The sequence below is a fragment of the Pterocles gutturalis genome, unplaced genomic scaffold (genome assembly GCF_000699245.1).
Source record: "Pterocles gutturalis isolate BGI_N339 unplaced genomic scaffold, ASM69924v1 scaffold18746, whole genome shotgun sequence".
Lineage (NCBI taxonomy): Eukaryota > Metazoa > Chordata > Aves > Pterocliformes > Pteroclidae > Pterocles > Pterocles gutturalis.
In genome coordinates this window covers 13,201-25,851 of record NW_010103449.1, presented here as the reverse complement: position 1 = coordinate 25,851, position 12,651 = coordinate 13,201, and the positions used below count along the sequence as shown (strand labels likewise).

At 49.2% G+C, this 12,651-nt stretch overlaps 1 protein-coding gene across 2 annotated transcripts in view; it reads left to right on the top strand.

Moving 5' to 3' along the window:
- Positions 1 to 11,810, top strand: part of FBXO31 (F-box protein 31) — a 13,832-nt gene extending 2,022 nt beyond the window's left edge. The window contains exons 2-9 of one of the 2 annotated variants that reach the window (XM_010086730.1): positions 473 to 559; positions 4,803 to 4,879; positions 6,234 to 6,401; positions 7,017 to 7,091; positions 8,302 to 8,411; positions 9,122 to 9,275; positions 9,917 to 10,284; positions 11,455 to 11,810. In XM_010086730.1, coding sequence (XP_010085032.1) covers positions 505 to 559; positions 4,803 to 4,879; positions 6,234 to 6,401; positions 7,017 to 7,091; positions 8,302 to 8,411; positions 9,122 to 9,275; positions 9,917 to 10,284; positions 11,455 to 11,677 — 1,230 coding nt within the window. In that variant the 5' untranslated portion in view covers positions 473 to 504 and the 3' untranslated portion in view covers positions 11,678 to 11,810. The remainder of the gene's footprint in view (positions 1 to 472; positions 560 to 4,802; positions 4,880 to 6,233; positions 6,402 to 7,016; positions 7,092 to 8,301; positions 8,412 to 9,121; positions 9,276 to 9,916; positions 10,285 to 11,454) is intronic. The other variant, XM_010086731.1, reaches the window with a different exon arrangement.
- The last annotated feature ends 841 nt before the right edge of the window (positions 11,811 to 12,651 follow it).

The window sequence follows — 12,651 nt, the reverse complement described above, 5'->3', positions numbered from 1 at the left end:
CTGTTGCAGACACTTGGTGGAGCAGTTTCCTGGTGGTGTCATCTCGTTTTCTCTACTGTCCCATAAACTCCTTTAATTGCAGAAGAGTTAATTTGGGGCTACTGGGAGGACTCAACATGCACTTTTCTGTGCACTGAATGTGAGAATCAGTGTGGGAAATGGGGAGCTGAGCTTAAGTGCTGGTTACAGTCACACTATGGGGTTTGGGGGGGACCCTGATTCCACTCTGAATTCACTGGATGCCATTTGTAAACATTATCTGTGGGAATCTTGATGGCACCAAGTTCTGTGTGAGTAATCCTGCTAACTGAGTATGCCTGAGACTGATGGAAAAAAGGATGCACCACAACTGGAAGTAAAGTCAAAAGCGAGTTTGACGTTCCTGCGTGGTTGGTGCAGATGCATCGGGCTGTTATGTGCTGGTTACGGTGGAGCAGAGTTCGCTGGTACTTACCCTGCTGTGTCTGTTCAGGTATAAACCCACGAGTGAAGTCAGGGCGTTTTATGAAAATCCTTCCCGACTACGAGCACATGGAGTACAGAGATGTTTACACCTGCCGTACGTACCTCCTGCTGGTTGATGCTTCCCGCACTAAGCACACACGAGATGCTGCATGGAGTGTGACATGGCTTTAAGCAAATTATTTTGGGCTGGACCTTGGGACCGTATGGAGGGTGCTGGTTCATTCTGTTGCACGTTAGCGGAGTGTTCTGACCCTTCAGAGTGATGATGCGAGTAGGACAGGCAGGGAATTGGTTTCCTTTTGAAATGCTTTGGGTTCAAAAATTGTCCTGACTGGGCACAAAAAAGAGGATCTCTGTTCACAGTAGGGGAGGACTCACTCTGCTCTTCATGGATTGCTCCCATCTTAGAAGGAGATATTCAGATACCCTGCTGAGGGCTCCCAAAAGCAAGGTTAAATAAGCTCTGGACTGGCAAAAAGCTTTGTCTTGATTCAGATGAGCTGCATTCAGTTCCACAGCCCTTCCCAGTGGAAAATGCTGAGGGTTCCCATACTAACTCCCTCCCTGCGCAGTGACTGCTTCTAACCACCGTCTCCATCCCCAGGACACATTCTGCTGGTGTTTCAGAGGTTGTGATTTGCCTGCCTTAGTCACGAAGCTGCTCTGGGCAAATTGTTCTTTCCCTCCTAATGTTGTGTTGAGGGAAGAATAGTAAAACATTGGAGCTGAACGCTCAGTGTTTGGCAGGAGTTAGGGAGAAGCACTGATTAGTTTGCATCAATTAAGGAAGCCAGTACTGCTTGGTATTTGGAGGGGGTGTGGAGCTGTCTCTAATGCTCCTTTGGGTCTGCGGGGTTTTGCAGACTCAAGTTAACAAACTCACTGGGGCTTGGGAATGTAGTTTACCGCACACGCTGATGCGTGGAGTGGATGCTGCAGACTTACCTGTGCTAAAGAAGAAAGCAGAAAGAAAGCAGGCGAGTGTGGGCCATGCAGAGAAGATGGTGTTAATGTGAGCCGTGACGGACAAGCAGCAGCAGTGTCAGGAAGTTTTAGGTTTGGCAGTCCTGCCTGTCAGCACCAGCCTTGCTCTGGAGCTGGGTGGGAGGGAGAGGCACGTCCAAGCTGCCCCGCAGGATGAGGGATTCCTTTGTAGATTGCTACCTGGGTGTTTGCTCCAAATGTGCCATTTGTGGTGGCTCTGAAATGGCTTTTTGTGCTGTTCCCTCAGCTAATTCTTCAGCTGCAGCCCCAAACCTCTGATGTCTCATGCCTATTTTCTCTCAGGGTGTGTTGTATTACTTGGGGAGAAGCTGGTGTGAGTTAAGATGTGATCACCCTTTTCCCCCTCCTGTGCACTGAGACTCTCTTGCCAGGATTTACCATGTGAGTGCTCCCCAGTTCACATTCACACAGCGTTAGCCAGGTCAGCTCAGGTCACTTTCCCCAGGGTTTTAAACTGACACTTTGCTCTTTCCACGAGCGGGTCGGTTATCAGCGGCTGGAGGGCAGTAACTGCTTGCGTTGTTCCAACTCATGTTGCTTACAGATATCTTGCTGTATCCTGAGAGTCCGAGCGAGTTGTAGTGGATTGGGTCTTTTCCACTCAAAGTGAGCTAGCTCTGCTTTAAAGGCTGCAGATTTCACTGCAAACTCCCACGTTAGGTTTTTACATTTCTCTGCCTGTGCTCTCCAAGCTGGACCCAGGTAATGCAATGACATTTCATTAAAACAGTAACGTCTGGAAGCATCTGCTCTCCTCGTGTTTTAATAACCCATTCTGGGGTGGTAACTTGTTCATGTCTGCGGTGTGCCGGTGCTGCGATGCTTGCTTGAATCACTGTGAGTTTGCTCAGTGTCCCTTCCTTGTCCTGTGCCTAACTCTGAAGAAAAGCACAGGCGTTAGACCTTTCCCAGGCACTTCCTGAGCTTGGGCATTCTCTGCTTTTCCTAGCCCACCCTCAGACGGATTCAAGCCGCCTTTCCATCTGCAGAGCTGGGTGAGGGTTGTACTGGAGCATCCAGTGGATGTATTTTTGCTCCATTTGGCAGGATGTGGGCTCAGAAATTCTTCAGGACTGAGAAAAATAGGCAGTGTGTATTGCAGAGGAAAACCTTGGAGAAAGACCCAAGTGCTGTTTTCTTTCGAGGAGCAGTGAGGGGAAACAACTGTCAGATCCATCCTGTCTCCTGCCAGGGAGAGCCAGAGCTGGAATCCATCAGGTTTTTCCTGCAATGAATATAGCTGCTGGCTCGCTGGAGCCCAGAAACACCCCAGGCTTGAAAATGGAGCTGTATGTTTGCTTTGGGACTTGTTTGGGACAGCATTTTCTCCAGTAATGTCCTTTCCTGAAAGAACAGGAGGAGGAGGAGGAGGAGGAGTCCCCAGTACCCTGAGCAAGGGAGGTAGATGACTTGTCCGTTCAGGTGTCCCTGCCGCGGGCAGTGGTGTGCGGGTGCAGCGCTGCTCGCATTGCAGCCTCTTTCCCATCAGCTCGTCTGTGATGCCAACCAGCTGGGGTCTTAAAAAATTAAACAAGAACTGCCCACAGTTGAGGTATAAGCTGAGCACAGAAGCTGCTCTCCAGTGGGTAGGATTCTTCTGGAGGTGAATGGGGTTTTTTGGCTGCCTCCCACCTTTGCAGCCCCAGATTTTCGGATGCTCGGGGCAGATGGTGAAGCAGTGACTCAGCCATGAACCGAGCTGCAGCTGGAGCTGGCTGTTTACTCCATGTGAGCACACAAACTGCCCTCGATGGGTTGTGTCTTGGAGTGGAAGGGCTTGCCTTGGCAAGCAGACACTTTCCTCGCTGTTGAAAAGTCTGTTGGTTGTAGCTACAGCTCTGAGAGTGCTTCCGACAGGAGCTGGGGGAGAAGGACAGACATCCTCATCACTCTTGGGTAGCTTAGTGTCAAGTTTTCTATCCTAAAAATAATTTAAAAAAAAAATCTGTGTTTTAACAGCTCCATGCCAGGCAGGGTAGAAGGCAGACTGTGGCGGGTGGAGTGGCTTGTGCACATACCATGTATTAATATGTCATTACTGCACTGGGACGAGAAGCCGGGGAAGGCAGTTTGCTCGCTTGCCTTGGTGCTGTTTGCGCTGCGCTGGGTTCACTGGGTGAAAGCAGGCCATCAATCTCTCATTGTTTACTGCACAGGAAAAAAGCTCCTCTGGGCCAGCTGGCAGCAGCTCTGGACAACCCTCCCCACTGACCTAAACCTCTGTGGAAGTTCTCTGCTTTGGTGTAATGAAACCACTCCTACAGTTCTTGCTATCTTAAGTAGTTAATGAAACAAAGCTGTTGTCACAGCTGCACTCAAACACAATTCTTCCTATAAATTGATGCACAGCAAAGCCCATTATTCAAGCCAGTCCTATGGCCATATGAATTGGCCATGAACATCACTGTAAGGCAAGTGTAATATCTTCTTGCCATCTTAGAGATCATCTCCATCCTCCTCTTCCTGCCCAAAATGCCCAGTTGTGTGTCATGCCTTCGTGTGTCAGGAAATTTCACGGACAGAATTCATGGCTGAACGTGGAAGGACTGGAGGCGAGTAGCATCTCTAAGCTTTCCTCAAGAGGAGGTTTAAGATTATTCTGTAATAGGCATTTTTTTTGTTTAGGTGGGATTGAAAGTGTCCCAAGCTCCGAGGTGAGAAGTGGGGAAGCCTCACCTGCTGCAGCAGGCTCTGAGAGGGACTTGGAAGCAGCTTTTGGGCACTGCTGAGATGTAACCGCTTACTTAGACTTTTTAAGGCTGTTCCTGAACTGGTAACACCACCAGATCTGAGCTGGCATGCTCTGTGCGCTTTGCCCGTGCTCTCCCAGTGGCTGTTTGTAGGGATGCTTCACTCTGGAGACAAGTTTCTCTGTGCAAGGTGGGGAAATTCTTTCAAAATATTTGAATTTCCCCGTTCCTTACTGCTTTTGTGCCCGTCTTTATTTTCTGTCGCTTTGCAGTCTGAGGCATCAAGCACATTTTTGGTAACTGGAGATAATTTGGTTTTTAGCTCTGGGTATATCATGTGATTTGCTTTAACGGAACCATGTTGCAAAAGTTTTCTGAGTAATCCTGGTGAGGTATCTGGTTGTGTAAAGTCCTGGAAATTAATTCCTGCCCCTGCACCAGGCCAGAAGCAGGGCTACAGGGAAAAACAGAAATCTGTGTGAACTTGTGGGAGGCCTTGGTTCAGAACTGCCCGCCTGTGGAAGGCAGTTGTGGGTGGTATCGGTCAGTGTTGGGTGCAGTCTGGTAGCAGTTTTATTTTCTTTCTTCAAATCCCAATTCCTTAGTTTGACGTGCTCAATTCAGTGTCTGGCTCTTCCCTAGTGCTGCACCGATACCGACACATCCTGGGGTTATGGCAGCCGGACATCGGGCCCTACGGGGGACTGCTGAACGTGGTGGTGAGTGAGTGCCTCATTCCGGGGACTGCGGTGTCAAGGACTGATGAATCTTTTGTGTACTACACCTGGTTGCCCTCTCTGTGCTGTTGAGAAGTCTGAACAGTCAACCCTTGAGCAAGTGACTGGGACCCAGAGGTTGCTTCTTGGATCTTTTCACCATCACCACCTCTCTCCATCCTTTTGTTTTTCAGCTGCACTCCAGACAGCTGCAGGAGCACACAGAAAGCATGAGCAATGTTTCAGGGAAAGGCTGGATGTAGAGTTAATGCTGATATTCCCGTGGCTGGCACAGGAGTCCATTCCTCGTGCATCGTGTACAGCAGAGGTTTCAGCACTGGCCCATCGCTTACTGCTTTATCTTGGCCTGCAGCTGAATGTTTTGCAAAGCATTTTGCACTGGAGTTCACACACCTCTCTGTCCTGTAGTTCGCCACACTGTTCACTGGCCGTGTCCAAGACTAACGCATCAGGTGTAGGGCACTGGTGCAAGAGCCGTGGAGCCTGGCAGCTCTTGTGCTGCTGGGGAGAGCAGTTAGTGAACAGCGCTTGGCTCTGCATGGGCCTGAGCTGGGCCAGAAGTTTGCCTGAAGCTCTTGTTCTTTGCACCAAGGTTCAATCGCTGACAGGCTGAAGCGTAACAAATCACGAGGCCTTTGGGTTTTGCAAGATTCCGTTCCATGAACATAAGAGTGCATCCAAGTGCACCGATACTGACATGATATTGTGACCTTATAAAGACAAGTGTGCCCCTGTGGCGCTGCTCTGCTTTTGTCTCAGATCTCTCTATTTAGAAAATACCCTTTCTCTGGAATGGCAGGGCTTGAGGGGAAGGATTCTGTTAGGCGTGCAGGGAGAGGGCTGGCTCTTGTGCCTCTCAGCAGAGGAGACTGTGGCTTTCTCTGCTGTCTGGGAGTAATACAGCCAAATAATTCCCTGTCCAAAAGGCACGGATAATCACGAGAAGCAGAATTCCTCTATTTGAGTATCTGCCAGCATGAGCTCGCAAACCAATTAGAGTTTGACTAGCTGTGTGGTCTCTTCGGTGGAGTCTCTCCCTCTGGATCCTGCGCACCAAGCATCCGTCACAAAGTCGTTTGCAGTAATAAAGGCCTGATCGTTTTGCAGTGGTGCAGAAAACCTTGTAAAAAAAAAAAAAAACCCTCTCCCTCTTCACCAGGGGTGTTCTGTGAGTGCATATGGTCTGGTTTAATTGCTGGAAAGCAGTTTGGAAATGCAGCAAGCTGTTCTGCAGCTCCCACCCTGTTGCGGAATAGGCCCTGGAGCTGTTTGCTGCAAACTCCACAGAAAGCACGCAAGGCTGAGCTCGGATGCTTTGTCTCCCATCCTTCTGCAGGTGGACGGTTTGTTCATCATCGGGTGGATGTACTTGCCACCTCATGACCCTCACGTTGATGATCCCATGAGATTCAAGCCTCTCTTCAGGATTCATCTCATGGAGAGGAAAAGTGCGACGGTGGAGTGTATGTATGGACATAAGGGTCCTCATAACGGCCACATCCAGGTGAGCTCCTCCAGCACGTTCAGCATCCGTCCGGGGTGCAGCGTGTGTGTGCCTGCGTGCACGCTGGCTCTGGAAAGGGATTCAGCCAAAAACTGTGTGAGAATTTTATTTAAGGGATGTGGCTTTCACCATCTTGTTGTACATGTGGATGCCAGCTTTAGGCTCATTATGTGTCTGACAAGTTGTGTGGGCTGTTCCCTGCTCTGAATTTGTTCACCAGCGATAGTACAGCAAGGCTGTTGTACTCTCTTCTGTTGGGCTGGAACAGGGTGGGAGCACCAGTATGTGAACAGGCTGGGGGAGAGGATACGTACAATGGCCTTGTGCAGCTGGTGGATGTGACCAGGCTTCCTGAGAGGTTGTTTCTGTTTCTTTGAAGAAGGAAGCTCAAATAGAGAAGCAGCTTAGCACTAGCATCTTTCATTAGAATGCGTCGGGGTTTTATTGCTTTTATTTCTCCATTCTGTAGCTGATCACTCTGTGTCACTTAATGATTTCTCTGTTGTAGCAGATCCAGTAACGTGTGTTGTGTAAAGCGTTCGCTCTGTGCAGTCTTAGTTACATCATCATAGGCATCTCTAATCAGGTGTTAATTCTCCTCCATGGTAACTACAGATTGTAAAGAAGGATGAGTTCTCCACGAAATGCAACCAGACAGATCACCATCGGATGTCGGGGGGAAGGCAAGAGGTAAGAGTTATTTTTTCCCTGTGCTGTGACACCATTCCTGTTCGACAGCAGCCTGTCCAAAGAAAGACAGCAACATGCATTATATACTGTGCAGCACTCACCAGACACGATCTCTGTGGCGTTGCTGTCTGGATAATTAAGATCTTTCAGACACAGGCCTAAGATTGAGTACCAGTTGCATTTGAATACCTGCTTGTCATCTTGGTCGAGGGATTAAAAGCTTCATTTGGTTGTTTATCCCGTGTCTGTGTCAGCCACACCCAGCAAGGCAGATTCCCGACTCAAACGGCATGTTTGAAGGTGCAGGTATAGATGCCAGGATGAAAACCTTCCGCTTATACCTGCTCCAGGTAGTTTGCTGCCAGCTGGTTAAATGTGGCAGATCTGATCCTTCGGTTGCTTCTAACAAGTGCTTTCAAATGTCTGTCTGCTAATGGGAACCAGATGGGGGAAAGGTTTAGTTAAGTGTTTCCTGGTTCTGTAGCAGATGAGAAATGCTTTAATACTTGGAAAGCACTGCGTTACGCGTGCGTGGCATTATGGTAATTGGGGGATCTGGCTTTACAAGATAAAGCAGGTTTGGAATATCGCTGGGTAGGCTGCGATCTTGGTGTAAGCTGCTATCGTGCTAACTCGGGGCAGAGTATTAACTTGTCAGAGCTGGTGTAGAGGTGCTTCAAGAGATGTTTTCAAAGCACCCTTTGGATTTAGATGTGTCAGTGTTAAAACAGCAGGATTTAACCTCCTAAGCCTTCAAAAGCTTCCTCTTTTATGTTTAACATGTCAGGGTAGGGCACAGAGTCAGCTTGTGGGCACACAAATGAGTTACTGTGAGGTACGTCAGGACGTAAAGAAGTAGATCAGCTACTTTGCAGTAGAAGATGATGCTTCCGCTTTTATTCTGAGGAGGCATATTGGTTCTACCTGTGATGTATTTGAAGGGAAGCGTGTTTATTGTGTGGAGTCTGGCCAGTATGGGGCAGTTGCCACTGTCGTGACTTATTAAGCGTTTTTCCAAGCCAGCTCTGTGGAAAGATGTGTTTGTTCCCAAATCCAGCCGTGGTCCTCTGTCTTTGGCAGAGCGTGTGCCTTCTCTGTGGCTCTGCTGGTGCATCGTTCTGACGAGGCACAGTCGTGTTAGGGTATGTATGTCACTGTCACAAATTAAACTCCTCTATTGTCCCCCTTTTCTCTTCTCCTTGCGCTGCAGGAATTCCGGACGTGGCTAAGGGAAGAATGGGGTCGGACTCTGGAAGACATCTTCCATGAACACATGCAAGAGCTCATCCTGATGAAGTTCATCTACACCAGCCAATACGAGTAAGGGCACCAGCTCTTTCTGGGTATTGAGGCTGCTGCGACTTCAGGAGCACGTTGAATCATTTGTTCCAAAGATGGGGTGTTTGCAGTGGGCTTTAACAGCCAGAGGAATGTCCTGTCTCTGCAGGCTCTGTGCAGAGATACGGTGAAGCACAGCCTTTTAGAGTTGTACAGAGAGATGAGATGTAATGACAGCAGTAATAATAAGGTTCCAAGTTTTTTTACAAGAACTATGCACAGAAAGATGGTTTGGAGTCATTTAACTGTGTTACATTTGAAGACAGAGCAAATATTCATGATCCCAAGGAGCTATCTGCTTGTTATTCGTATTAGTAAGCAATATGCTTTGTAGTGCACTAGGCAGAAATCGCACAGTCCCTGAGAACTGGGTTATTTCTTTTAACTATCACTCCAAATTTCTAACAGCAGCCACCTTGCTGTAGCAGATGTTTAAATATGCTTCACCCTGAGGTTCTCCAGAAATCTCAGGGAGTGGGGAGGTTACTGTGCCCTTGCTGCAGGAGCCTCCTGGTGTGCTACCAAGGGCTGGTGGAGAGAAATGAAGGGGTGCTTCCGTAGGTCTGAAGTGAAATCTGTTAAACTCATTGGCATTGCTGGAAACACAGATCCTGCCTCTCTCGACAACTGCAAACGTGCTCCTGATTTCGAGGGATTCTCTTAACCTCTCTGACCTTCTGTTTTTTACACAGCAACTGCTTGACATACCGACGCATCTACCTCCCTCCTAGCAGCCCCGACGACCTTATAAAGCCAGGGCTCTTCAAGGGAACGTATGGGAGCCATGGGCTGGAGATTGTCATGTTGAGCTTTCATGGAAAGAAAGCAAAAGGGACTAAAATCACTGTGAGTGCATTTTTCCTTTCTCTCAGATGCTTGTTAGGGCATTCTCTTCTTGATGCTGTGGACTTGTAGAAGAGATCTCTGACTGAGGGATAGTTGTTGCCACCCCAAACGCTGTTCCTCGTGGGGATTGGTGGCATTGGGTCAATATTAAAATGTGCAGAGCAGCTAGACCCTGCTCTGCAAAGCTTCTCATGATGCCACCTGGCTCCCTTTCCTCTCCTCTCCCTTCCAGCTGTTTTCTTTGAGCAGCTGGTAGCAGGTCACTGGAGATTACTTGCATGTATCTTAGGAGCCAGGTACCAAATGTTGGCAGCTCTTCACTGAAGCCAGGCTAGCAAGCTCCTTCCTCTCTGCAGGCAGGATTCTGACAAAATGCAGCTGCAACTTTGACTTTCTTTCGCCCTTGCAAGGACAGCGTGGCTCACAGCTTTTGATTTAAAATTCTGCTTCTGGGATTGGGAAAGCAGAAGCGACGTAGACAGCTCAGGGAACAATGAACAAGGTCTGAGGGTGTTTTTTTGTTGCCAACTTGGTGACTGTAGAATAGGGTGAACAGTGCAGAAGTCAGATGATGGATGTGGGGAGGATACAGGTCTGTAGCACCTTGCCTCTGCAGCCATGCTGTTGCTTCCCATCTCTAGGGAGATCCCAACATCCCAGCTGGGCAGCAGACTGTGGAGATAGACCTAGCACATCCTCTGCAGCTACCCGACGTTGAGAACCTTCGCGATTTCGGTGAGCTCTCTCGCATCGTCCTGGAGGTCCAGGAGCAGGTGCGCCGGGAGGAGCAGGAGCAGGAACAGCGGCAGGAGGCAGAGGACCGCTCCCAGCAAGCTGCCTCCCACCCTGCTGCGAAGCCGCCCCTGGGAGGAGAAGGTGCCGAGGGGGAGGAGACTGCAGCTGGGGCGGAAGGGACAACCCAGGACAAGGCATCAGGTTCCCAGCCCTTTGTGCTGCCCATGGGAGTCATATCGAGGAATGAAGACTATCCCCGGACCTGCCGAATTTGGTAACGGGGACTAGTGGTTTATAGCTGAGTCGTGCCAGTCACTTTTTGAAATGGAGGGGGACATTGAGGCATGTTGTGTATTTGCTTGCCCTTTACCTGCATGCTGATCTCCCATCCCCTTCTGTTCAGATTTTCTGCTGCTGCTGCCCTGTCTCCTGCGCTCCTGTTTGCTCCTTCTCCGCACTGTCGTCTGCCATTCTGCTTCCTTGCTAGATTTTATCCTGTTACTTCTGAAGCTAGCACCTCTCCTTTATCCACCCCCCCTGGTTTTTTGTGTGTTTTGTTTCCCAGAGCTGCCCAGTTCGTGTCTTTAGAGATCTCTTCAAGCCGCTTCTCATTTTTCTGCATGTCACTTGTGTTCCTTGGCCGGGGGAACACGGTGCTCTCTCCCACCCTCCCTGGCCTCTGGTGCCTTGGGGCCAGCTCTGGAAGGTGCTGAGCACCCTAAGGAGTAGGTGCAAGTATGCAGAGATCCTTGCTGAATGGAACCTGGAGTCAGTGAAGCAGCAGTCTAAATGAAGTGTGGAAAAAGAGCCCAGAAGCTGAAGTGTAGGCAGGTGACCTTCAGCCAAACATCTGTGCTCATGGAAAAACCCACCAATAGCCGGTTAATCCCAGAAGGCCCCTGCTGTCACAACCCAGTTGTGTTCAAATAAAACCCTGCTCCACCTGCTGCTTGCTTGGAGGTTAGACTGACCTTTACTCCTCCCCAGCTCCAGTTAGATTTTTCTTTTTTTAGATTTTTTCTCTCTCTCCCTTCCCCTCGGTTTTGTCACAAGGTTTGCCTCTCTCACCCTCTCAACATGCCTTTCCTTTTCTGTGACAATTGTCTGGGTCTGGGTTGATCCTTGAGCTGCAGCAGTGAATCTCAGCTGGATTACTGGGCTGAACTACCAAAAAATTGAGCCTTGGTCTGCAGGTGCTAATTAGAATAGCCAAAAGCAGCAACCTGCAAATAGCATTGAAGAGTTTATTTTCTTAACATGGTGTCACCGATGTTTGGTCCTGTGTGCTAAGAACAGACTGAAAAACTCCCTGTTTGGTACCACCTGCAAGTGTGTTTGACAATGGCTTGATCGTAGTTTTGTTTGTTTGTTCAGTTTATTACATGTTGGGTAATTACAGCTGTTCTCACATCTTTTTTTTTTTGCTCTTCTTCTCTCCTTGCAGTTTTTATGGGACGGGGCTTATTGCTGGCCACGGCTTCACCAGCCCCGAGCGAACACCAGGTGTTTTTGTTCTCTTTGATGACGATCGCTTTGGATTCATCTGGCTGGAGCTGAAGTCCTTCAGTCTCTACAGCCGGATCAAGGTCTCCTTCCAGAACGCCGAAGCGCCTTCCCGTGAGGCTTTTGATGAAATGCTGAAGAACATTCAGTCGCCGGCTACTTGACGGGTGATTTGTGATGGACAGGGCTAGGGGTTGCAAAGGCTGCTGCACTCCCCAGCCAGGCCTGGGATGGGGATTCCTTGCTCTCAGTACCTCTGAAGGAAAGCATGCACTTTTAATAAAGCCTTTTTACCCCAAATGTACACATTAAAATATCCATGACTGCCCTTTCCTCCCTGCTACCCCACACCGCTCCCTAGCAGTCCTTGTTACCTGTCTGTAACATAGCTTTGTGTAGCTGAAGGGATCCTGCAGAGGAGGAAATAGAGCTTTCTTATTGAAAAACTGAAGCAAAAATGACTCGAGGTCAGAGCTGGATCCAAAGAACATTTAATTGTCCGGATGGACCCGAGCCCTCTGCTCTGACCATTAGCAGTCTCCCGTGGAGAGAGCTCTTCTTCATGGAAGGGATCATTAAAGCCCTTGCTGTGCTCTAGGCCAGTCTGTCCTCCCGGGAGACTTGCTTTACCCTCCTGCGGTCCCCCGCTGCCGACTGGCTGGCTGCTTCGTGATAAATCGCATCAGCAGTGACAAAGCACATCCTCCTCTCCAGAAACCTCTCTCTGGGTGCAGCATCGTCAAGAGAGGCCGGTGTCATACCTGCATCCTTGGCTTAGGAATTGGAGTGGGTGGTTTGCTTTTGAGAAATCCCCTCAGCTTGGCAGCGAGGGGAGGATTCCCGCTGAAAATGACTGTGTAGCGTTGCCATGGCTTCTGGAGCTTGGGGGGTGTGCTGTCCCTGGGGCTCCAGGTCTGGGTGTTTCCCTGAGCGTTAGAGGAGATGATGATTCTTTCTTACAGGAGCTGTGTACAGAGCTGGAAATGAGTGTCAGCTGCAGGAGCTGGTGCATTCAGAACTGGTTTTGTACCTGAAAGGTACACCTCAGATCTTTTAAACTGAGCTTGAAAACGTAAAGGAAGGAGAAAAAAGAAAACTGACTGTGAAATAAACCCAAACACAGCCTGCAGACGCCTGT